Source organism: Mustela putorius, unplaced genomic scaffold (assembly GCF_011764305.1).
Source record: "Mustela putorius furo isolate JIRA1106 unplaced genomic scaffold, ASM1176430v1.1 tig00000585_pilon_pilon_pilon, whole genome shotgun sequence".
NCBI classification, from domain to species: domain Eukaryota; kingdom Metazoa; phylum Chordata; class Mammalia; order Carnivora; family Mustelidae; genus Mustela; species Mustela putorius.
The window spans coordinates 8,795,331-8,820,303 of NW_025421424.1; the positions used below are offsets into that span (position 1 = coordinate 8,795,331).

The following is a 24,973-nucleotide window of genomic DNA, read 5'->3' on the forward strand; positions in this document are numbered from 1 at the left end:
ATACAATTGTGGCTAAGCCCAAAAAAGGATGGGGCAGCACACAGAAAGAAGGCTCAGGATTGGAAAAAAGGGTTAGTCCTGGAATGATATATTTCTAAGTCAAATGTTAAGGACCTAAAGATCCTCAGGTGGCCATGGGACTTTATTCTCAATCTTGACCCTCTCCCATACTTGCCCCTGTTAGATGGATATTACAAAGTGTGTACTGGCTAAGAGCAGGCATGACCACTAGAATGTATATAGTTCCTTGAACTACTTTTTAGGTAAGGCTTTATAGATTCTTATTTTCTCCCCCCTTTTACAAAAGGAAAATATGAGACAAGCAGTTAGAGAATAAACATAGAAGATAGAAAATACAGTGAAGAAATGTAAGAAAGGAGAAAAATAGTGGAAACACACCAAAAATATACCAACATGCCCCTAACAGAATGTCGAGTGAAAGTTTTTTACCTTCTTCAAGAAATGGAAAATGTAGGTAAAGGTAGGAAAGTGTGATGCAGAACAAAAGACATATCCAGGAGAAAATAATTCTTTACCATTTTACTTAAAATTGCCTTGCTTGCTTTCTTCATAGCTGTGCCACTGCATACGTTTTACTGGCCGAGGAAGAAGCAACAACTATTGTAGATGCTGAAAGGTTATTTAAACAGGCACTCAAGGCAGGAGAAACAATTTACAGGCGGTCACAGCAGTGCCAGCATCAAAGTCCTCAGCATGAAGCTCAACTGCGTAAGCAAATTTGTACTTATTTTCACCTGTCTTTTATTTAGCTCCTGCAGTTGACTCTTTTATGTGTAAGACACAAAATAACAATAGTAAAAACAACCCTTCATACTTAGAAGTTAGCTTCTTTTCATAAGAAATAACTATTCTATTCGTAATATCTGTAAGCCAACAAGACAAACAGGCTTTAGCTAGAGAATGCTTGTGGAAGGGAACAGATGTGCTCTGGTTATTGAGATGTGCTGCTCTGAGATTTAAGGTAATTTAAGAATTACTTAAATTGTGAGAATTGGACTGGTCATTGGAGAAACACAACTCAAACATACCCAAGATTCAGGAGAGCCTTCTGGTAATGATCAGCAGCTTTATCCTTACCCTTCCCCCAAGCAGTAGCAGAAGTACATCATTTGGCTGTGCCCTTCAGACCATATGTATCTCCACATAGTGCCAGGAAGTGACTGCTTCAGTATAACACCCAGCTCCACATTTGGCATTGATTCTTTTGACTCTTCTCTGTGATACGTTTGAGAACATATGGGCCAAACCAACCGAGATTCTTTCCGCTCTTAAGGATACTCTTTCAGTTAGGATTGAGATACTTCCACCAAAGATGTTAGAATCTGTAATGCTCCTGCTTCCTGCTATTTTTCGTGGCCAGAGGGTTTTCATTTAATGATTTTGGCAGATATTGGGCCATAAATTGAAATATGTTTACATAATGCATTATCTGTTAGCAGTTAAGTTCTAAATCTTTTGTTTGTGGAAATTAAAATTTGGATAATATTTTCTCTCCAAACTAAATATTGATGTATACAGTATGTTTCGTTAATGTATGTTGTTATAGCACACAACTGTGGGAATATATAATTTTGCAGTCTGGAACTAATGAAACTACATCTGTGAAAAAGCCTTGCCATTTGTCTTTGTATAATCTCAAATATGATTCTGAGATAGTTACAAAAATATTTGTTAGCTCTTTCTAGAAATGGTTTTATAGTTTACTAACTACTAGCTGTTGAGCAAAAGTTCACAGTAACCATGGAAATTTTGTTTTGAACATCTTTTGTTAGTTAAAACAATAGAGATTATTAAAAAAAATTTTATGCAGAAACTCAAAACTAGGTCAGAATTATTTTTTCCTATTGTATGTATTTCTTTTATGTTAATACTAAAATGTACTTGTCAAGTATACACTAATTAATTCATATATAATGTACTCAGGTTACTGTTAGAGGCAAAAGTGATTCTGCATTTGTGGATTTTAAGCTTTTACTATAAAAAACTTCAAATAAATACAAAAATAGAACAGTATAATAAACCCCCATTCAATGTTCATCACCCAAGTTTAATAATCTTTGATAGTCTTTCATTCTGAGACAGTTTAATTTTTTTTTTAAAGATTTTATTTATTTATTTGACAGAGATAGATCACGGAGAGGCAGGCAGAGAGAGAGAGAGAGGGAAGCAGGCTCCCTGCTGAGCAGAGACCCCCCCAATGCAGGACTTGATCCCAGGGACCTGAGATCATGACCTGAGCTGAAGGCATAGGCTTAACCCACTGAGCCACCCAGGCGCCCCAAGACAGTTTAATTTTAATTGAAACTTCCAGGATAAGCAAGTAATTACTTATAATTATAGTTAATGGATGATATGTTAACGAAATAGTAGGTCATAATGCAAAGTGATAATTATGTCATTTTTTTTAAATAGGAAGAGATACCAATGTACTGGTATACATTAAAAGAAGACTAGCAATGTGTGCAAGAAAATTAGGAAGAATAAGAGAAGCAGTAAAAATAATGAGAGATGTAAGTAAGTTTGATGATTGGATGTTTGTATTTCTTCCTTCAAAAACTTGAAAATGTGTTTTAAGCTGCCAGTTATTTTAATGTAAAACCATTGTTTTTTAATTGGTAGCTTTTATAATAAGGTGTTTATTAATATACATATATTTCTAAGAGTTGAGTGTCCACAGTTTTGTTAAGAAACTAAAGAATTTCTACTTTAATGAATCAGATTCAGCTCTTTTGAGTTTCTTTACTATAATTTTAACCTTTTTCCCTTTTAATGTACAGTTGATGAAAGAATTTCCTCCTCTTACCATGTTGAACATCCATGAGAATCTCCTAGAATCACTTCTGGAATTACAGGCCTATGCAGATGTTCAGGCAGTCCTAGCAAAATATGATGGTGAGTGATAATTGACTTAGTTGATAGCATGGTTAAAATATTTTTTTCAATTATGTAATCATAAATGTGATCCTATTCTGGTATTTCTTTTATTTTTCTTATTGCATTCTTTCAAGTCAGTATTTATAATCCATGGATACAAGTTATAGTAAGTATCTTCTTTATCAGGACTTCTGGGAGCAAAAGTCTACAAGGAATAAATTTTCTTTAAAAATTTATTCATTTGTTGAGTGAAGGGCTTAGAATACAGTGGTGAACAAGAAGACATGGACTTAGTCCTTGGAGAAATTACAGTTTAGTAAAGGAACATACAGACAAAGACAAATGAACAATAGTTATATTGAAGCATAGTGTGTAAGGTGAGATAATTGGAAAAGTGTGGGGTGCTATGGACATGGGATGGTACCTCATTTGTTTTGGAGTGTCAGAGATAGTTAACAGAAGTTGCTTTATGGTATGTATAAAAAATTCAGAGTAACATTTTTACAATGCTTTTTGGTTACAAAGTATAATTTATTATTTCATATGAGGAGTATAATAATCTTGTGAGGTGGTAGGACAAGTTGTTTTACTCTTGTTAGTAAACAAGGAAACTGGAGTTAAAGAAGATAAGTTCTCCCAGCCAGTCAGTATGGCAAGCCAACACTTAAATCCAGCTATTCCATTTCTTTGTTTACTAGTCTTCCAATGGTAAGAAGTTGACGTATATTGGTTATTTTTATTATTATACTAAACAGTGCCAGTTAGCACAAATGGAGTTGGGAGAATTTTTAAGATGCATGCCAGTTCTCCTTATTTTGAGTGAGGCATCCCCTTTTAACCTCAAGATGGAAACATCCTAACTAGCATAATGTTTCTGGTCACATCTTTCACTGTAACATAGCATCTACAGGTCACATATTCACGCTTGTTCTGTTGTCAGTTCCTAGCCATTAGTTTGGGAATCCCCATGATTTGGAAAGTTTGAAATGTGTCACACTTGGAAAGAGAAGTTTATTTTTTTAAACATCTGGAATTCTTACAAGTGCTTCACGATAGTGTAGGCTCATGGAGAAATTTGTGAGAAATTCTTTCCATATGTAACTTATTGGATGCGTGGCCTGCTTATGATACACTGAACAAGCTTAGGAACCAAATACAAAAAATCAGATAGGATCTAATTTATTTAAAATAAAATAAAACTAACAACTTAGCTATGCTTCTGTGTTTTCAGTTGTTTTTATGATTCCCCAGGTTTTACCATTCTAGAATCCTGTAGAAGTTAAAAGCAAATTTATTTCTTTAGTTCTCAATTTGCTGGTATAACTCCAGGATCTAAAACTTCAAGAGAGTCCACTCCTGATAACATTATTTGGGGCGTTCTTTAAGAAAGGATTGATATAATTAATTATATTTCCTGATTAATTTATTTTCTAAAAAAATCCTTTAAAACAGTGTAGAAAATCAAAAATACTGGAAGAAGAAAAAATTAGAATCATCTGTTGTATTACCTGGATTTAACTCCTGTTAAATTTTTTTTTTTGAATCTTAGTTTTTCTCTGTGAATAGGTAGAGTTTTAAATAGTTCTATATCTATATGTCTTTTTCCCTGAATACTTTTATTGTTAACAGATTATTGTAAACATTTGTTGAGTACTTTTCACTGTTGTTCCGAGGACTTTCATAGACAAAATTTAATTATAATGTAATATATATAATTATACATATAATTATAATTAATTTTCTCTGCTAGAAAAGTATTATTTCTTTATTTTTGAGAAGAAAAAAAAACTGACATTAAAGGTTAAAGAAGTTGCTGCTAGTTCAGGGATGCATAGCTAGTAAATACTAGAATCAGGATTAAAACTCAGCTCTTCCAACTACATGTCTACCTGTTTCTACTACTATAGTATATCTGTTGAATTTGTACCAGGAATTATTCTTATTAAAAATTATCTTAAGAAACTTTTTGTGATTCTTACCTAAGTTGAAAATTACAATTACAGATATAAGCCTTCCAAAGTCAGCAGCAATCTGTTACACAGCAGCACTATTGAAGACAAGGACTGTTTCAGATAAGTAAGTATTGAAAACTACAGTAATTTAGACTAACTAAACTCAATACGGGTTTCCCCCGCTATCTGAAAGTTCACTTTATGCCATTTCACTTTTACAAGATCCCTACACTAATACCTGTGTTTGCTAACTGAAAGAAATCTGAACAGGATGCTCACATTTATGAAATGGTAATTGCTTCTTCCCTTTATGCCATTCTAGCATAGGAAAGGTTTCTTAGGAACACTCTACTTGCAGATCACAGGGGAAACGTGTATTATGTTTTTCACCACTGACTTTAAATAATGTTTTTTTCTCCCTATTTCCTTTTGAATAACCCTTGATCTGATGGGACTTTGAGACTTCTTAACAGTGTAGTGGAAAGAGCACAGTTGTTGTTGTTGTTTAAGATTTTATTCATTTATCTGACAGACAGAGATCACAAGTAGGCAAAGAGGCAGGCAGAGAGAGAGAGGAGGAAGCAGGCTCCCCGCTAAGTAGAGAGCCTGACGCAGGGCTCGATCCCAGGACCCAAGATTATGACCTGAGCCGAAGGCAGAGGCTTTAACCCACTGAGCCACCCAGGCATCCCAAGAGCACAGTTTTTAGAGCTAAATAAACCTGGATTCCAATTCAAAATCTCCTGCATACCAGCTGTGGAATTTTGGGCATGTTAATAAGTTTGAGTCTCTTCTTCTCTGTAAAATGAGAATAATAATACCATCGCATGGTTGTGTGAGGATTGTGTGTGTTAAAATGCTTAAAACAATGCTAGAAAGTACATGGAGTACATAGTAGCTATGATGATAATGATAAGGTGTATGGTAGGGAAATAGTTTCATGCTGTTCTGAGATTATAATTCTGAGTTATTCTGTTTCCCTTATCTTTTTGGCTGTCCTTAACGAATTTCTCTTTATTCCACAGATAAGATTTTCAGAAACCAAATGGCAACCATTTTCTTTCGCCTTAGATTACTATGCCTCAATACGGATTAGAAGGGAATATTCACAGTCTGTTTCCTCTCAGTGAAAATTTGATAAGAATGTACTTCTATTTCATTACATTCTCTGGATGTCCCTATGTAGCATTTCTTATTATTTTTTTTTTTTAGCATTTCTTATTTTATCACCTTTCCCAGAATATGCCAGTGGACTTCTCCTGAAGGCTTTCATTACTTAAATTTGAAGATTTCTATTTTTCACGTTGCCCTTCTTTATATGTTCAACCAAGGGTATTACTTTCATGTTTACTATTTGGCTTTGGCTATCAACCAGAAACCTCTGCTTCAGGAAGTTAGATTATGATCAAAATTCATGGATTTTTATATTTATTTCTTCATTTTGTGGTTTTCTTACAGATTCTCTCCTGAAACAGCTTCCAGAAGAGGGCTAAGCACAGCAGAAATTAATGCTGTGGAAGCAATTCATAGAGCTGTGGAATTTAATCCTCATGTTCCAAAAGTGAGAAATTTTATGATGAAAATGCTACCTTTATTTGAGTTTATCAAATTCATGAAAGCATGTAGACCAAAGTTTGGGTGTCCATAATTTGAGTCAGAATTATTTTAGTCTGTTACATATTTTTTTAAGGATTCATTTATTTATTTGAGAGAGAAAGAACGTGCATGAGCATACACATTGGGGGGAGTGGCAGAGGGAGAGGGAGAGAGAGCCCCAAGCCAACTCCACACTGAATGCGGAACGTGAGGCAGGGCTTGTTCTCATGACCCTGAGATCACAACCTGAGCTGAAACCAAGAGTTGGATGTTCAACCGACAGTACCACCCAGGTGCCCCAAGTCTATTATATTTTGATACTTACTAACTGTAAAGAGGATCTTAAAGGTATTCAATGAGGTGAATAGGAGCAGTTGTTCACTGTAGGCTTTGTAATTGCTGTCAAAACAAAATTTGAAATGTGTTCATTTGGCAGTTCCTTTTACTTTAGTTACAGAGAAGAAATAAAATGACATGGTCTTAATAGAAGATCATTCATTTTTCAGATCATTACATCAAATTTCCTGTTACTATAAAGGCTTTTTACATCTAAACAGATGCTTGGGTTTGAAACTAGGGCTAGATAGACAAAGACTGAAGACAAATAGATTAAAATAATCAATGATAGAAAACAGATGTGGAAATTCGCAGAAAACACTGCCAAGTTGATGTTTATTTAGTCCCAGATGAAACTGTACCCATCTCATTTGTCTTTATATTGTACACATTGCAGACCACAGATTATTGGTTAATCTTTGTGTCTTGTCACCCAAGATTAAGTTTTGGGTTTTTAAAAGTAATGCTCCGTGTTAGAAAGTATAGAATCTTCAGAAATAGGTGCCTTTATTACTGAATGTAATATAACTATTGATTCCAGTGTAATGTGGGTTAATGGAATTTGGAAGCAAGTAAACATGAAAGAGATTAATCTCTAAAAGATAATCTCAAAGAAGTGAAGTCTGTTAGTACTCTAACAATATAGATAGAATCAAGAAAATTACTGCAATCTAAAGATGACAGTCAACAAATACTCATACCATTCTCTTACTAAGTGAACCAGTCCCATAAATTTAAATAATTTTATTATTATTGTATTATATATATTATATTGTATTATATATATATTATATATATATTATATATATATTATATATATACATGTATATATTGTATACATGTATTACATGTATAGCAAAGTATAAAAAGCATCGTAGTGATTTATTATAAAGTAAATGAGTGGAAACTACCGCTGAGGTCAAGAAGCAACAGTGTCAGTCCCCAGAAGCCCATCTGCCTGCCCTTTCCCAGTTACACCTTTTTCCTCCTGCCTAAAGGTAATCACTATTCTGACATTAACTATGTTCATTTTCTTTTTTTCCTATATTTTTGGTCTATACTTTTCATTGCTGGCTTTATAAGATAAGTTAAGGAGTGGCTTTCCCTTTTTAAATTCTCTGGTATAATTTGTGTAAAATTAGAATTATTTCTGCCTTGAATGACCGGTAGAATTTGCTGATAAAGCTATCTGATTCTGCAGTTTTCTCTATTTCTTTATCGAATTTTTGTTTTTTTAAGTAATCTCTACACCCAGTGTGGGCTCAAACTTAGAACCCCAAGATCAAGAGTCACATGTTCTACCTACTGAGCTAGCCAGGCACCCCTAATTCTGTTGCCTTTGTGAAAAGTATTTTCACCACAAATTTTATTTCATTAGTTTAATAGGTTAATTACAAGTTTAGTTTCTTTAGCCATTCCATAACTCTTCAAATTTCTTCTTGTGTTGGTTTTTGTAAAGTTACATTTTCTAGGAATTTATTTTATCAAAATTTTGAAATTTATTGGCACAAAGATTTCATAAAATCCTTATACTATTAATGTTTGCAGGATCAGTTGTGATATCCACTGTTTAGATCCTAACACTAGTTACCTTTTTAATTTTCCTTACCAGATTCCCCAAAAATCTAGCAGTTTTATTATTCTTTGCAAAGAACCCAGCTCTGGCTTTGTCAATCCACTCTACTGTTTGTTTCCTGGTTCATTCATTTCTGCTCTTTATGGCCTTTCTTCAACTTTCTTTGGCTCTATTTTATTATTTTTTTATTTCCTGTATCTTTTTGTATAGTTACTTAAATTAACACATTATTTTTCTACCTTTCTTCTTTCTAATATAGTTGTTCAAGTCTGTAAACCTCTAAGTACAGTGTTAATTGCATTGGATAGCAGTATTTCTTGTTTAATTTAATTCAACATATTTTCTAATTTCCATCTTGATTTCCTGTTTGATTTAGAGATACATTTATTCCATTTAGCTATTTCTTAATTTCCCAGCATGCGGAGATTATCTTTTTATCAGTGATTTCTGCATAATTGCATTATGGCCAGAGAACATACTCTGTGTGATTTCACTCCTTTGAAATATTTTTCAATTCTTTTTTTTTTTTTTTTTTTTTTTTTAAAGATTTTTTTATTTATTTATTTGACAGAGAGAAATCACAAGTAGACAGAGAGGCAGGCGGAGAGAGAGAGAGGGAAGCAGGCTCCCTGCTGAGCAGAGAGCCCGATGTGGGACTCGATCCCAGCACCCTGAGATCATGACCTGAGCCGAAGGCAGCGGCTTAACCCACTGAGCCACCCAGGCGCCCATATTTTTCAATTCTTGAATTTTTGTTTATTTTTCACATCTCCTGTGTTATTTATAGTTTGTAATTCTCTGCCAAAATTTAAAGTACACTCTTTTATGTCTTTGAAAATAGTTTAAAGTAATTATCTTAAAGTCTTTCTCTGATAATCCACATATCTGGAACTTCTGTGTCTGTTTCCATAATGTGTTTTTTTCTGCTACATTTTGTCTTCTTCTCTTCTTTCTCTTATGCCTGATTTTCTTTGACTATGTACCCGCTATTTTATTGGAAAAAAATTGTAGAAATAACTTGGAACCTCAGATAATAGTATCTTCTTTCGGAGAGATTTTCTTTGCTCTTAGATGCCTAGTGGCAGCAGCCAGCAACACAGAATCACCTTAATTCAATTTGAGGGATTGATATTTTCTGATCTCCCCAGATGACTAGAAATTGGGCTAAAATCTGTGAAAGTTTGGTTTTTATTTCTGGCTTACCGTTATGCCTAGGATGCAGCCTTTCTGAGTCTCAACTTAATCCTGAGGATTTTACCAAAGCTCTCGTGCTTAACACACGGTGAACTCCTGACTTTTGTTTCTTTAGTCTTATAAAACTGGCAAAAAGGTTGAACAGCTTTTTAGCCATCTTGTCCAGAATTGGCAAATGTCTCTATGGTATAAGAAGCCCCAAATGTGGCTTACTTCTCTTGTTGCTGCCTTCTTTGGAGTGTTTTTTAATTCTCTGATGTATTTGATTATGTTTTAAAAAATATTTTGTTGTCTGAGAGGGTTGATCTGAATTGTCCAGTCTTCAATTACTGGAAGCAGAGGTTTGAAAATCCTTTTATATGAAATGCTCTGCTTTCTCATGCTGCAGAGTGATTACGAGAAAGGATTCTGTGGCTACACTGCCTAGGTTTGAATTCTGGCTCCACTACTTCCCAGCTGTATGATCTTGGACAAGTTCTCTGGACTTGAGTGACCTCATGTGTAAAAAGGGGCTAATATCTCTTATCCCTTAGAGTTGTTATTAAGATTAAATGAGTTCGTATCTTTAAAGTGCTTAGAAGAATGCCTGACATACAGTAAACATTTCAGAAGTGATTTTTGTTATTATTATTATTCAGAATGGGATAGAAATCTATTCCTTGTGAGAGGATAAGCGGCAGTTATTAATTGGAACTATTCAAATTAAATACATTGCTAAGGTGTCTAAAATTTTTATTTAATTTCCACTGAAAATAACAAAATCTGCACCCTATAGTTGTGGATTTGTTTTCTGCTTCAAAAATGCTTTCATGCAAAATATATTCTAAGTGGTAACAATTTTTTTTTTTAAGATTTTGTTTATTTATTTGACAGAGGGAGAGAGGGAGAAAAAGAGACCAAGCGGGGGAACAGCAGTGGGAGAGGGAGAAGCAGGGTCCCTGTTGAGCAGGAAGCCCAATATGGGGCTCAATCCCAGGACCCCGGGATCATGACCTGAGCCAAAGGCAGTCACTTAACCACTGAGCCACCCAGGCACCCCAGCAGTAACAATTCTGATAATGTGCATTGTACATTGGTCTTCAAAACTACTGCTGGAGCCACTTGGGTAGAGGGAGGGTGGTAGAAATTCCAGACATTTAATTTAAATTAAATTAAATTGTTGGATAGATAAAATATATAAATCTCCAGATTGAATCTGCTCTAGATAATCTATAATGCTTTTAGGGATTTTTAAAAAATTTAAACACACACGAGAAGTTAAAGAAGACCCAAATAAATGGAGACATATGAATCATGTATGTGGCTCAGACCACAGTTCTCCCCAAACTGATCTGAGATTCAGTCTAATTCCTATTAAAATTCTATTAGGCTTGTTTTTAGAAATTATAAGCTCATCCTAAAATTGATACGAAAATGCAGAGGACATAGAATAGCCAAAACAATTTTGAGAAAGAAGAACAAAATTAGAAGTTACGTAGCTTTCCCAATTTCAATGCCTTTTTAAACTATAGAAGTTAAAATAATATCAATAATATATATTAAAAATATAGAGCAATAGAAGACAATAAAGAATCCTGATATAAACTCACCTAGTGATGATCAGTCGAATTTCAACAAGAGTTCCAAGGCAATTCAATGGGAAAGTACAGTCTTTTTTATGGGGCTGGAAAAAAATGGTGCTGGAACAATCAGGTATCTATTTGGAGAAGAAGGGAAAAAAAGAGAACAAAGAATTGAGACCCTTCCTTCACACCATTTACAAAAATGAATTCACTATGGAACATAGATCTAAATGTAAGAGGTAAAATTGTACAACTGAGAGAAGGAAACAGAAGAAAATCTTTGTGTCCTCAGGTTAGGCAAAGATTTCTTCAAAAGCATGATCCATTAAAAAAATGGATGAATTGGACTCCTTAAAGCATTTGCTCCTTAAAAGACATCATTAAGAAAATGGAAAACCAAAGTCTAGGGAAAAATATTTGGAAGTCATATACTGTTAAATTCCTTATCCAGAACTTAAAAAGAATTCTTTGAACTCAATAATAAGAGGACAAATAAAAAGTAATTAGTAAAGGATTGAATAGTCACTTCACCAAAGAAGATATATGAATAGGTAATAAACACATGAGAAGATAGCATCATTGGTCATTGGGAAAATACAAATTAAAAGTACAATATGATACTGCTTTATGCCACTCAAATGGCTATACTCACAAAGACTGACAAAATCAAGTGTTGGCAAGAATGTGGAGAAACTGCATATATTGCAGTATGGCTACTCTGGAAACAATTTTGCAGTTAAACATATGCTTGCCATACGACCCATCAATTTTAGTCCTAGATACCTACCCAAGAGCAATAAAAACATATGTCCATACGGAGATTTGTATTCAAGTGTTTATAATAGTATTATTCACAATAGCCAAAAACTTGGAAACAGGTGAGTGAACTAAAAAGGAACAAGCTATAAGTACTTGTAACAACTTAGATGGACCTCAAATACTTTATGCTGAGTGACAAAAGACAACATGTTATATGATTTCATTAATATGAAATTTCTTGAGCAGGGAAAAATATAGACGTAAAAAGCAGATCAGTGGTTCCCTGGAGCTGGGGGTGGGAGTATGGACTGACTGCAGACTGACATGAGGGAACTTTTTGTGGTGATGCTTGCACAACTGTATAGATTCCCTAAAAATCACTGAACCAAATACTTATAATGGTGAATTTTGTGATATGAAATACATATCTCAGTAAAACTATAATATATAATTTAATATAAGTACATATTTAACTAGCATATAGTATGCATATACTTTAACATTTTTACATCATTTCTATTTGTAGGTAGAAATTTAAGTATTTTTCCTCCAACTGAACTTCAAAGCCAGTTCAACTCTATCAAAATATCCAGCTAAGTAGAATGGTGCTATAAGCCTTGCAGTATAGTTTGTGGATACACACTTTAGGCTGGGTATTTTCAAACAGGATAACTAGTAAGGTATTTTGGAGAAATTTTAAGCTCCAACAACTTGGATAATATCCCACCTAAGTAACATTGGTGTTACATGAACTGGGAGAACTCTGGTTTGTAAGACTATTTTTGCTAGGGGTTTACAAGTGATGAAATATGTACTGATTCAGATCCCCCTCCACCAGTGTTGTTCTCTGTCCCTGCCTTTCAGCTGGAGCCAAGCAAACATGAAGGGCTTTAGGAGTTTTCCTCCTCAGACTTCAACTGTGGGTTGTGATAACTTATTTAACCTAACAGACAGTGGCCATGCATACATACATACATAAACGTAACCATTATTCTTAAAAATGTATTAAGCAGGGCGCCTGGGTGGCTCAGTGGGTTAAGCCGCTGCCTTCGGCTCAGGTCATGATCTCAGAGTCCTGGGATCAAGTCCCGCGTCGGGCTCTCTGCTCAGCAGAGAGCCTGCTTCCCTCTCTCTCTCTCTCTGGCTGCCTCTCCGTCTACTTGTGATTTCTCTCTGTCAAATTAATAAATAAAATCTTTTAAAAAAATGTATTAAGCAAATTTGTCAAATGTTGTATGATTCTTACCAGTAAAATGACAAAGGATAAAGCTGTTTTAGCAGGAAATATTTTTTGGCAACTTTCCACATAACTACAACAGAAATGGCTGCAGGTCTAGGGCAGTGCAATTTATTAAAGCTGGAAACTATTAGAAGCACAATAGAGAAAGATCACATAAATCTCTTCAGGCTATGAATTTGCTTTAGATATTTCATTAATATTGATTGTACAGATTTTTTTAATCTACTGAATGAGTTTCAGTGTACAGTAACTATGATAGTAATAGCAAAAAATTAGAACAGCATGTTTTCATGGGTTTTGACTTGTTCTTCATTACCTAGCTATGGCTTTGGTTCAAAATTTTTTTAGTCACCAGACAAGAAAAAAATTGTGCATCTTTCAGCAACTATAGAAATAGGTTCTTTTATAAGAGTAGAATATGTTTCATACCTTCTAAGCATTCATAGCATCCTGTTTCAGTCATTCTAGTGTCTCATATCCTTTATTATCCAACCATCAAAAGTTTTATAGAACTTATCTTTTTTTTTTTAAGATTTTATTTATGTATTTGAGAGAGAGAGTGAGAGAGAGCATGAGAGGGGAGAAGGTCAGAGGAAGAAGTGCACTTCCCATGGACCAGGGAACCTGAGGCGGGACTCGATCACAGGACTCCAGGATCATGACCTGAGCCGAAGGCAGTTGCCCAACCAACTGGGCCACCCGGGTGCCTGAAGTTTTCCTTTTTTTTTTTTTTTTAATTTGAGATAATTCACACGCCATAAAATTCACCCTTTTAAAAAGTACACAATTCCATGGTTTTTAGAATATTCATAAGTCTCTACAGTCATCACTATCTAATACTAGAACATTTTCATTGTCCCAGACTGAAACCCTTTACCTATTAATAGTCACTCCCCATTCTTTTCTTCCCTAATCTCTGGCATCCACTAATCATACTTTCTGTCTCTCTGGATTTGGAATCATAGAATATGTGGCCTTTTCTGTCTGACTTGTTTCAGTTAGGATAATGTGGCATTATCAATACTTCATTCCTTTTTATGGCTGAGTAATATTCCATTGTATGGATATACTGCATTTTATTTATTCATCCATTGATGGCCATTTGGGTTGGTCCCACTCACTCTTTGGCTATTTTGAATAATGTTGCAATGAATATTCATGTACACATTTTTGTGTGAACATGCAGTTTCACTTCTTGTCTATAAACCTAGGAGCAGAATTGTTGGATCATATGGTAATTCCATGTCTAACTTTTTTTTTAAGATTTTATTTATTTATTTGACAGTCAGAGATCACAAGCAGGCAGAGAGAGATTGGAGGAAGCAGGCTCCCTGCTGAGCAGAGCGCCCAATGTGGGGCTTGATCCCAGAACCCTGGGATCATGACCTGAGCCGAAGGCAGAGGCTTTAACCCACTGAACCACACAGGCACCCCTAAAAGATTTTACTTATTTGACAGAGATCACAAGTAGACAGAGGCAGGCCGGGGTGGGGGGGCGGTGGGAAGCAGGCTCCCTGCTGAGCAGAGAGCCTGATTCATGGCTTGGTCCCAGGACTCTGAGACCATGACCTGAGCCGAAGGCAGAGGCTTAACCCACTCAGCCACCCAGGTGCCCCCACCCCCCCGCCAATGTTTAACTTTTTGAGAGACTTCCAAACTGTTTTCCAAAATGGCTGTGCTGTTATTTGTGAGGGTTTCAACTTCTGTACACCCATGACAACACTTGTTATTGTTTGTCTTTTCATTATAGTTATTCTAGTAGTTGTGAACAGTGTCTTGTGATTTTGGTTTGCATTTCCTTAATGACTAATGATGTCAAACATCTATCTTTTAATGTGCTTTTGGCCATTTGTATAACTTCTTTTGATAAATGCTTATTCAAATTCTTTGAACACTTTTAAATTTGTCTTTTTATCATAGAAGGTATTTTTTAAAAAGATTTATTTATTTATTTATTTGACAGACAGGTCTCAAGTAGGCAGAGAGGCAGGCAGAGACAGAGAGAGGGAAGCAGGCTCCCTGCTGAGCAGAGACTCCCCCCAGCCCCCGCCAATGCGGGGCTCGATCCCAGGACTTCGGGATCACAACTTGAGCCAAAGACAGAGGCTTTAACCCACTGAGCCACCCAGGCACCCCTCAAAGAAGGTATTCTTTAACATTATTCTAAGCTATTTATACTCTTGATTAATATGGTCCAAAACCACTGTGAATCTCCATAGTTGAAAATACCACTATAATATAACTTCACCCCTGAAATGTAAACATGAGGATAGATCATGAACCTTGCTTAGATGTGAATGCTGAAGAGTCAGGATTATTCTTTACATAACTAATTTCAACTAAATTCAAACTAATTTGAATTAGTTAATATCCTGAAGACAATTTATTTGAGTCTGGCAAGAGAAGCTCTTGAGGGAATAAAGTAGAACATTTAAAAACAAAATAACAACTTGAGAATATGGTATCTGTAGCTTTTAAAAATTATTGTTTATTTTACCGCGCCCCCAAAAAAGCTGTTTTGTGTTGCCAAGAAACCAGATCATGCCTGGAGGTTTCTTTAAAGTATAAGGGGGATTTTAAAAATAAATTGATACAGAAAGGGAAAAATCCATTCTGATTGATCAAGGAATTGAAGCATGTAGGATGTTCTGAATCCCATCCACTAACAGAAGATACCAGCTCTTTAGCATCAAGCATACGTTTAATTGGCCAAACTACCTATATTATAGTAGCATATATGAAGGATAAAAGAGGGAAACACGCACTTGATTGAGACTTAGTGGCATGGCAGGAATCAAAGGAGAAATGGGAAGTGGTGTTGAAGTCTCTGACCCAAACTTAGGGCACAGAAAGGCACTTTGCCTTTCTATTGTATTACACTGTGGCCTAGGTGGAAGAATGGATATATGAAATGCTTATCTCTTGAGTTACTGCTCTGTAGGATGATGTGGAAAGGAGTTTTCCTGTGGCAGATGCCCTCTCTAGTCTCCCTTCCCTTTCTTTTCAATATAAGATCACTTTCACTTTGCTCCTGAGGCTGCCATGAGTATTATGTTCTCTTTTAATTTTTTCATATGGCATTTCTGTTTACTTTCTGGGAACAGTCTTTAGTCTCCCCACTTAATACACATCCATGTGGACTCTTTGCATTCAGCCTGCCTGTCCAATCTCATAGAATGTGCACTGAGAAAACTAATTGCAGAGATAAATTGGTTCTTGATGTGCATGACTGATCAAGAGCAAAGTACCTTAATTTCAGATGCCTTCAGAGAGCTTTTTCTTTAACCTCTCCTTTTAAGAGGAAGATTATAAAGTATTATCATTACTTCAGGTCAGAATTATATTGCTTTTGGTCAAAAGCTGTTGTAAGATTTACAAAGTAATAGAAACAAGCAATCTAAAGATAAATTATGAAGATCAAAGCGATTCAAAATTAAAGTGAATCTGAGTGTAAGCGTAGGTATGGCTTTAGAGTAAAAAAGACCTCAGACCATACATTATTTGTCTTTTTTTAACTATAACTTCTAAAAGAGCTTCAATTTTTTTCTTAATTTTTAGGGAAAAGACTTGAGTAGTCATTTGAGTATGTTGTCCATAGTTGGATGCAAATTGTTCCAACAATTTCAGTTCTGTTCCAAATATAACAGTAGAATGATTTGGAGGTAATACAGAAGGAAGGTCCTATAGCATATAGTAGGTACCAACCTTGGTTTATATCTTCAACTATATTTTATTTGCTGATAATTTCCAAACCTGTATGTTTTAACTGGCTTCCTCCCTTGTCTATAGACTTGTATTTTTATCTACTCATGGGAATTTTACCTGGGTATCTGTTAGGTACCTCAGTCACTTCAATGTGTCTCAAACTGAAATTTTTTATTAATTAATTAAGTAATTTTTATTTATTTGACAGAGGGAGACACAGCAAGAGAGGGAACACCAACAGGGAGAGTAGGAGAGGGAGAAGCAGGCTTCCCGCTGGGCAGGGAGCCTGAAGCGGGGCTTGATCCCTGGACCCTGAGATCATGACCTGAGCTGAAAGCAGATGCCCAACAACTGAGCAATCCAGGTGCCCCTCAGACTGAATATTTTTAAAATATTTTATTTATTTATTTGAGAGAGAGAGACAAGCAGGCAGAGGAGCAGAGGGAGAGAGACAAGCAGATCCGCTGTTGAGCACAGAGCCCATTAGGGGGCTCAGTCTCATGACCCTGAGATCATGACCTGAACCAGGATCAAGAGTCAGATGCTTAACCAACTGAGCCACCCAGGTGCCCCTCAAACTGAATTTTTAAAATCTTATTTTTAAGATTCCCCAATTTACCTGTCCTTCCTTATTTGTGTATTTTGATTTATGGCTTTGTTAACATCTTCTCATCATTAATCTTTACTTCTGCCCTTCCCAGACTGCCAGCTCATAACCTTTGAATTGTCTTTCGGATTTAGCCATCTACTGCCTCCCCTCTGTTACTGACCGAGTATATGCCCTCACCACCTGCTCTTTAAAAAATTCTCATTATCATTGTAAAAGTAATGAATGCTTCTTAAAAAAAGAAATCAAAACCTTCAGAAGTTTATAAAATAAAAAATCCAATTCTTTCTCTCCCAATTCTACTTCTCTCACGCAACCACTGGGTCTGTTTGGTTTGTATTATTGCCAGACACTTTCTGTGCATTTCTAAACATATAGGTAAAGATGTGGAAATAATCTCAAATACTTTCCATCTTTTGCTTGGATAATTAAAACATCTTTCTCAGTAGTCTCCCTGCCTAATCTCATCTCCACACTGGCCATTAACAGAGTTGTCTACCTAAATAGCAAAGTTACTCTGCTTAAAGAGCTCTCCTTGTTCCCTATCACCTATCCGATCCGGACCAACCCCTTAGTATTGCATATATAGAAACCCTTCACAGTCTGGGCCTGGCATCTGTCTCCAACCTTACTCCTTGCCACTTCTGCTTTGTTCGTTATCTCATTATTCCCTGGATTGGTCATGCCTCATCGTGTCTCCCTACCTTTGCACATATGCCTACTCTCTTCTCTACATGGCAAGTTTCTACGCATTCTTCAGGATCCTGCTCATCTGTTGCCTGTTCTGCTGAGGTGTCTTTATGTCTTTACCATTTTTCCCAAAGCAGAGATAATGGCTTTCTTCTCCATTCCTCCAATGCCTTAATCATATCTTAGGTTTGGTTTGGTTTGGTTTTTGGTCTGTTTATATGTCTCTTCCTTAGTTCCCTAAAAAAGCAGAACTCTTGCTTTACATATCATTTTGTGTCTGCAACTCTGCTTGCACAGAACAGGCATTTAGTAAATGTTTGGTAAACAGACATGTCTGTACTTTAGACTTATTTTACTATAAAGACCTAAGTAAACAAAGTAAAATTTTAGATCCCATCACTTTTTGGAATTTTGAAGCCATTTTGCTTAATTTATGAGTTTTTCTTAATGTTATTATTTTTGGCCTTTTAAGAATGGTAGTACAATTTCGGCATGGCCTTATTTCTTATAAAATAACTCAGCCTTTAATGGAATACTATGTAGCAACTAAAAATAATGAGCTAGATCTCCATAGAAATAAGAAGAGATGACCCCCATGGGAGTAAAAGTAGAAGGCATCAGGGCTTGGATTCACACGTGTCACGTCAAATGAGCTGAAAACAAGGACACCCCCCAGAAATGGGAGCCACTGCCGGTACACCCCACTAACTGAGGACTAAAACTAAGACTCAAAAGGGTTTCATAACCTGGTCAATTTTAACCCTGTTCCTACTCAGCAGCAGCCAGGAGACACCTCATCAGACTAAAACAGCTTAATAGGAAAGCAGAAAAACAGCAGATGAAACAACACTCAAGGTTAACGACACCTCAGGTCAGCCTGTTTTCATCCTCAAGAACTGTCTGAAGAGTCAAAAAATTGACTAATCTCCAAAGAAAAGGGGGGAATGTTAGGGTCAATTTAATGTTAAAACCTGTTTAACTATTAGGGCCTGCTTAGCCAGAGCAACTCCATATTGTTTACATCCACAGACTTCATTCCGGGAATAAATGCCCCTGTAGTTCCTGGTATGGTTCTGGGTATTGATTCTGGGAGTAAACGCCTTAACAATAGAAGTCACCTACCTTGGGTCTGCAGTTATGCCCTATAAAACCAGCCTGTGAGATGGGGAGGGGGTCGCTCTCTTTGGAGGCGGCCCTGGCCGGTCAGTCTGACTTCTGATGCTTGGCATAGAATAAACCTCTACATAACTTTCGGAAAAAAAAAAAAGAAATAAGAAGAGATGTACAAGATATATTGTGAAGTAAAAAGTGAGTTACATAAAAGTTTGATCCAATTTTTAAGGATCTTATGTGTAAAGAAATCAAGACAAATATAAGTTAGATTATCCTTTTTTCTTTATTTTTTATTCTCCAAACTTTTTATTAAAACATTTATTTATTTTATTTTAGAGAGAGAGCGAGAGCACAAGAGCATGAGCAGGGGTAGGGGCAGAGGGAGTGATAGACCCTTAGAGTCTTCTAAGCTGAGTGTCGAGCCCAAGGTGGGGTGGCTCAGTCTCGCAAACCTGAGATCATGACCAGAGCTGAAACCAAGAGTCAGATGCTCAACTGACTGACCCACGTAGGTGCTCTTATTCTCCAATCTTTTAATATAGTATTTCTACTGTATAATTCTGCACTGTTTAAATTTTTGTAAATTTAAGTACATTAAGTAATTTAAGTAATTTTGTAAATTTTGTACATTAAGCGTGTACTTTCAGAAGCAGAAAAAAAAAACCCACCAAACCAACCACTCTTTAGTTTTCAACCTTTCGTATTCTTATTCACAAAAAAATAAAGTCTAGATAGCAGAAGTTTGTTTTGTTTTGTTTTTAGTTTGCCCAGAGAGTTAAAAAATATCCTTAAGTAAAAACTGAAATATAAACATGAGTCTGAAGATGTTTTAGCTATATATATCAGGTCAGGTCCGTTAGGAAGTGTTTAAGTGTCTACTGTGTGAGTGTAACGTGCCAGGTGCTGTAGTAGAATTTGAAGGATGTGGTTTCTCTTGTGTAGTAACTTAGAGCTCATGCTGAGTAGAAAAAATTCCTGAGTAGCAGTTTGTGAAGGAGATAAAATAAGTTATGGTCATATAATTACCTATTTTAAAGATATTTTCTCTAAATTGAAAAATTTCCCTTATATTTTGAGGATGAAGCTTTACTTCAGTGTTTTATTAGGAACTGAAACATAATAATTATTTTGTTGTAAAGTCAGATTAGAAAGGACATTTGCTTGTATGTAAGACATGATGAAAAAATAAGCATAAGAAAGATTTTTTTTAGTGATTAAATGGCAAACATTTTAAAATATAAACCCGTGAAGTCAGTTCCTAATAAAGATGCCATGTGTTTGACTACTATCTGAATTGTCACTCAGATCATTAAACAGTGAAAATACAGATTTATAGTTGCTGTACAAAAAGGATTTTCTTGACATACTTAGTTGATATTTTCTCTAAGTTTGACTGAATAATTGTTAACTGAATATCTTTGGCTTACCATTTGCTACCAAGGTAGGTTTGGTTTAAAGTTTCAGGATTCTAAAACTCATTGAAAATCGTTTGGGATATTTTGTCTCCTCTACCTGTAGAATGAAGCAGAATTTTAATAGAAAGGACTTGGTTTATGTATTTAAACAGTTTTCTTCTGTAAATGAGATACTCTTTTTATGATGGAGATTCCATTGTGATTGCAGCTTTTTTCTTTTTCTTTTTCTTTCTTTTTTTTTTTTCTTCCTACTGAAGAAGCTCTTAGTGCACTTGCTAAGAACATAAGGAGTCATGTCAGAGGTCAGCTATTTGAGTCCATTTTCCCACAGTTGCCTGGTGCGAGTGATCTTTTACTGTGTTTTAAAAAAATGGGCAAGGATTAGAGAGGATTAGAAAGAATATTACCCTCTGGAACATAGGCCCAAGGCACTAAGGGGAGAGAACCCAACCAGGCAGCAAATGGGCTTTGCTTGACCAGGACACAACCTCTGCTGCATTCCTTTAAGAAACTGATGGAAAATGTTAAGTCCCCAAACTGGATTAGTAAATAATCTCATAGCTTGTGACATCTGCTAAAATAAATTGATGAGTAGACTGCATTCTTACTTTTTGAGGAGAGAGCCAGAGACATCAAGATTAACTATTCTTTTTTTTTCTTCCCCAGCTTTATTGAGGTATAGGACTAAGAGTAATTAAAGATGAGCGTTAAACTCAGTGAGTGCTGGAAAGGCACATTTCATAAAAAAGAAAAAATTATTTTAGCTCTATTAATACAGTGCGTACATATATATTGACTAATAAACTAAAGTTCAATTTTGAAACCACTACACCCTTTTGTTTCTTCCTGCTTATAGCAGTTTTACAAAGTGTCAGAAATTTCAGCTCAAATTTATGTCCTTTTTCTCCTTAGTTTGTGTAACCTGAGGAACTTAGAATTTAAAGTTTGAGAATAGATAATTTATAACATTTCTTAGGAGTGTTTCTCTTTCTATCTTTTATAATGGAAGTTAATGTGGTTTGGACCTTATGACACATAATTTGGTATCAAATTATGTAGAATCCAAGAGGTTGTTTCAGACCAGTCTAGTAGGGGAAAGGTACTCTGGTCTTAGTCTTTGGAGGAAGTATTTAGCTAACTAAACATTTTTTGAAAAGTTTTAAGTTGGCCACTTTAATAGTGAAGATGATGTACAAGTGGTTAATTGTGCATCTTTCTTCATGTAATTAGTACATTTAATTAGACTGCTTTTGTTGTGGATTATAATATTAAGACAAGTATTTTCTTTAAGAATTTAAGATATGATTTAATTTCATATGTGAATAAGAACTGATGGGCTATAACTTCTTTAACAGGTACACTCACTAATTCCTTAAATGTATCTTACTCTAAGCTTTCTTAACTTGTTTAAGTTGGCCTGTACTCTAGCTTGCTGTGTCTCCCCAACCTGCTGCCCGATCTGTTCACCTACGTTTTACACATCATTTTATATCAATTCGAATCCCAAATTCCATCAAGTGGTTTATTCTTAACTCCTAAATCATAATTAATACCTCTTAAATGTATAGTTACCATATGACCCAGCACTTCCATTCCTAGGTATATATCCAAGAGAAATGAAAACATATGTTCACATAAAAACGTGTGCATTAATGTTTATCGCAGCATTATCCATAATAGCCAAAAGATGAAAACAACCAAATGTTCATCAAATAATGAATGGATAAATAAATATGGTATATTCATATAATGGAATATTATTCAGCCACAAAAAGGAATGAGGTACTGGTATATGATATAACATGGATGTACCTTGAAAACATTACGCAGAGCGGAGGAAACTGGTTAAAATAGACTATATATTATGTGATTCTCTTTGTATGAAATAGCCAGAACAAGCAAATTTATAGAGATGCAAAGTGGATTAGTGGTTGCTTAGGGGGAATGGGGATTAGAAGGTAATAAAGGAGGAGGGTGGGATTCTTTTTATGGTGATGAAAATGTTCTAAAATTGACTGTGGTAATGGTTGTACATATCTGTGAATATACTTAAAAACCATTGAGTTGTACACTTTTTTTGAGTTGTAGACTTAATTGGGTGTATTGTAAAATATGAATTATATCTCAATAAAGCCATTATTAAAAAGCTAAAAAAAAAGTGTCTTCTATCCAAATTCTTACATACACTGTTTATACCTCTAATAAAGCACTCAGCAGAGTCTTGTTATAATTATTAACTTAAGAAATCTGTCTTTCTCATTATATTAGGACACTCCAGAGAATCTAGTGTTTCCTAACAAACATAGTGCTTTGCTCTCAGTAGATATTAGTTTAATTGAACATATTCACAATTAAGTTCCTCCATTTATAAAATGAGAATGAAGAGAAAAAAGAATTGAATGTCACCACAAAATATTGTTGCAAAATTGTATTTTATGTTTTTTATACTGAATTCTCTTTTGGAAAAATGCATATTTATTCTCACATTATTTCCTCAGCATGAGTTTCCATTACATATTTACCAAGATCATAAATAAGCCATTTATCCCTTATTTTTGACTTAAGGAATATTCCAATCTTTGGAATTGGCAAATAGAAGCATTTTATATACATGTTATCAGTGTGACCCTCTTGTCATCTCAACAAGCTTAATGTTTGTTTTTTAAAGCAAATTGACATTATAAAATTTGAATCTACATTTTTGTGGGTATTTGAACTTAACATTGTTTAATTTTTCATTTTTCTGTGTTATCTTTCTAGTACTTACTAGAGATGAAAAGTCTAATTTTACCTCCAGAACACATTCTGAAACGGGGTGATAGTGAAGCAATCGCCTATGCTTTCTTCCATCTTCAGCACTGGAAGAGAATAGAAGGTGCTCTTAATCTCCTACAGTGTACGTGGGAAGGCAGTAAGTATTCTTTTCCAAATGTACTACTAATCTCTCAGACTATTCATTGCATTCCCAAGCAGCCTTTTTAAATGAGTTCGTCTGAGTTTCCCTACGTATTCTTTTTCAGATTGCTTTCAAAGTGAACCCAGAGGTATTTTGGTTTATTGGTAGGAGAAATACTTAATATACTTATATTGATGCCACATTTAGGAAGAGCAAAATGAGAAACTGTTACAGTATCTGCCATATGTTCATTTAAATTACATATTTGTAAGGGAAAAAAATGAAAACTTACATTCCTTGATTTATAGGCTTTTTAATACGGTTGTACAAAAATATTGTAATATTTTTTAAATTGGACTTTTGTTTTATTTTCTGATTTTACATCTTGAAACTATTTTCTTCACAACTAGTGTCAACTCTTGTCTTTTTTTAAAAATCTATTTTTTTATTGTGGTAAAATACACATAGCATAAAAGTTACTATTTTAACCATTTTATTTATTTTTTAAATTATATTTTAAATATTTTATTTTTAAGTAATCTCCACACCCAACATGGGGCTCAAACTCACAATCCTGAGATCAAATTGCATACTCTGCCAACTGGGTCAGCCAGGCACCCCCATTTTAACAGTTTGAAAATGTACATTGTGTATATTCACATTGTTGTGCAACCATCACCATCATCTATCCCTAGATCTTTTTCATCATCCCAGTCTGAAAATTCTGTACCTATTAGACAGTAACTCCCCATTTTTTCCCTCCTCTCCAGCCTCTGGTAACCATTCCGCTTTCTGTTTCTGACTTTGACTAGTCTGGGTATATTCTATAGTGGAATCCTATAATGAGTGTTTGCCATATTAAATCAGGCTTACTTCACTAGCATAATGTGGCAGCACGTGTCAGAAAATCATTCCTGTTTAGGGCTGAATAATATTCCACTGTATGTATATATGTACTTTGTTTATCCATCCATATGTCAGTGGACATTTGGGTTATTACCGCCTTTTGGTTATTATGAATAATGCTGATATGAATATGGGTATTACAAGTATTTGTTCGAGTTCCTGCTTTCAGTTCTTTGGGGTATATACCTAGAAGTGGAACCAGTAGCTTATATAATTCTGTGTTTAATTTTCTGAGGAACTGTCTTACTATTTTCTGTGGCAGCTGTACCATTTTATATTATACCAGCAATGCACAAAGGTTTCTCTTTCTCTGTTTCCTTGGCAACATTTGTTCTTCTTTTTTTTTTTTAATAATAGCTGTACTAATGGGTGTGAAGTGGTATTTCATTATGGGCTTGATTTGCATTTTCCTAATAATTAGTGTTGTTGAAAATTTTTTTATGTCCTAACTGGCCATTTGTGTATCTTCTTTGGAGAACTAGATTGTTTTTCAACTAACTACCAGATCCCTGATTTGTAACTTCCTAAAAT

At 35.0% G+C, this 24,973-nt stretch overlaps 1 protein-coding gene across 8 annotated transcripts in view; it reads left to right on the forward strand.

Annotated features, from left to right (window-relative positions):
• The window catches only part of ST7L (suppression of tumorigenicity 7 like), a 119,742-nt gene that overhangs the window by 25,547 nt on the left and 69,222 nt on the right, over nucleotides 1-24,973 (forward strand). For all 8 annotated transcript variants that reach the window (XM_004769788.3, XM_004769784.3, XM_004769789.3 and 5 more), the window contains 6 exons: nucleotides 575-729; nucleotides 2,434-2,531; nucleotides 2,799-2,913; nucleotides 4,899-4,971; nucleotides 6,306-6,408; nucleotides 23,401-23,551. In XM_004769788.3, coding sequence (XP_004769845.1) covers nucleotides 575-729; nucleotides 2,434-2,531; nucleotides 2,799-2,913; nucleotides 4,899-4,971; nucleotides 6,306-6,408; nucleotides 23,401-23,551 — 695 coding nt within the window. The remainder of the gene's footprint in view (nucleotides 1-574; nucleotides 730-2,433; nucleotides 2,532-2,798; nucleotides 2,914-4,898; nucleotides 4,972-6,305; nucleotides 6,409-23,400; nucleotides 23,552-24,973) is intronic.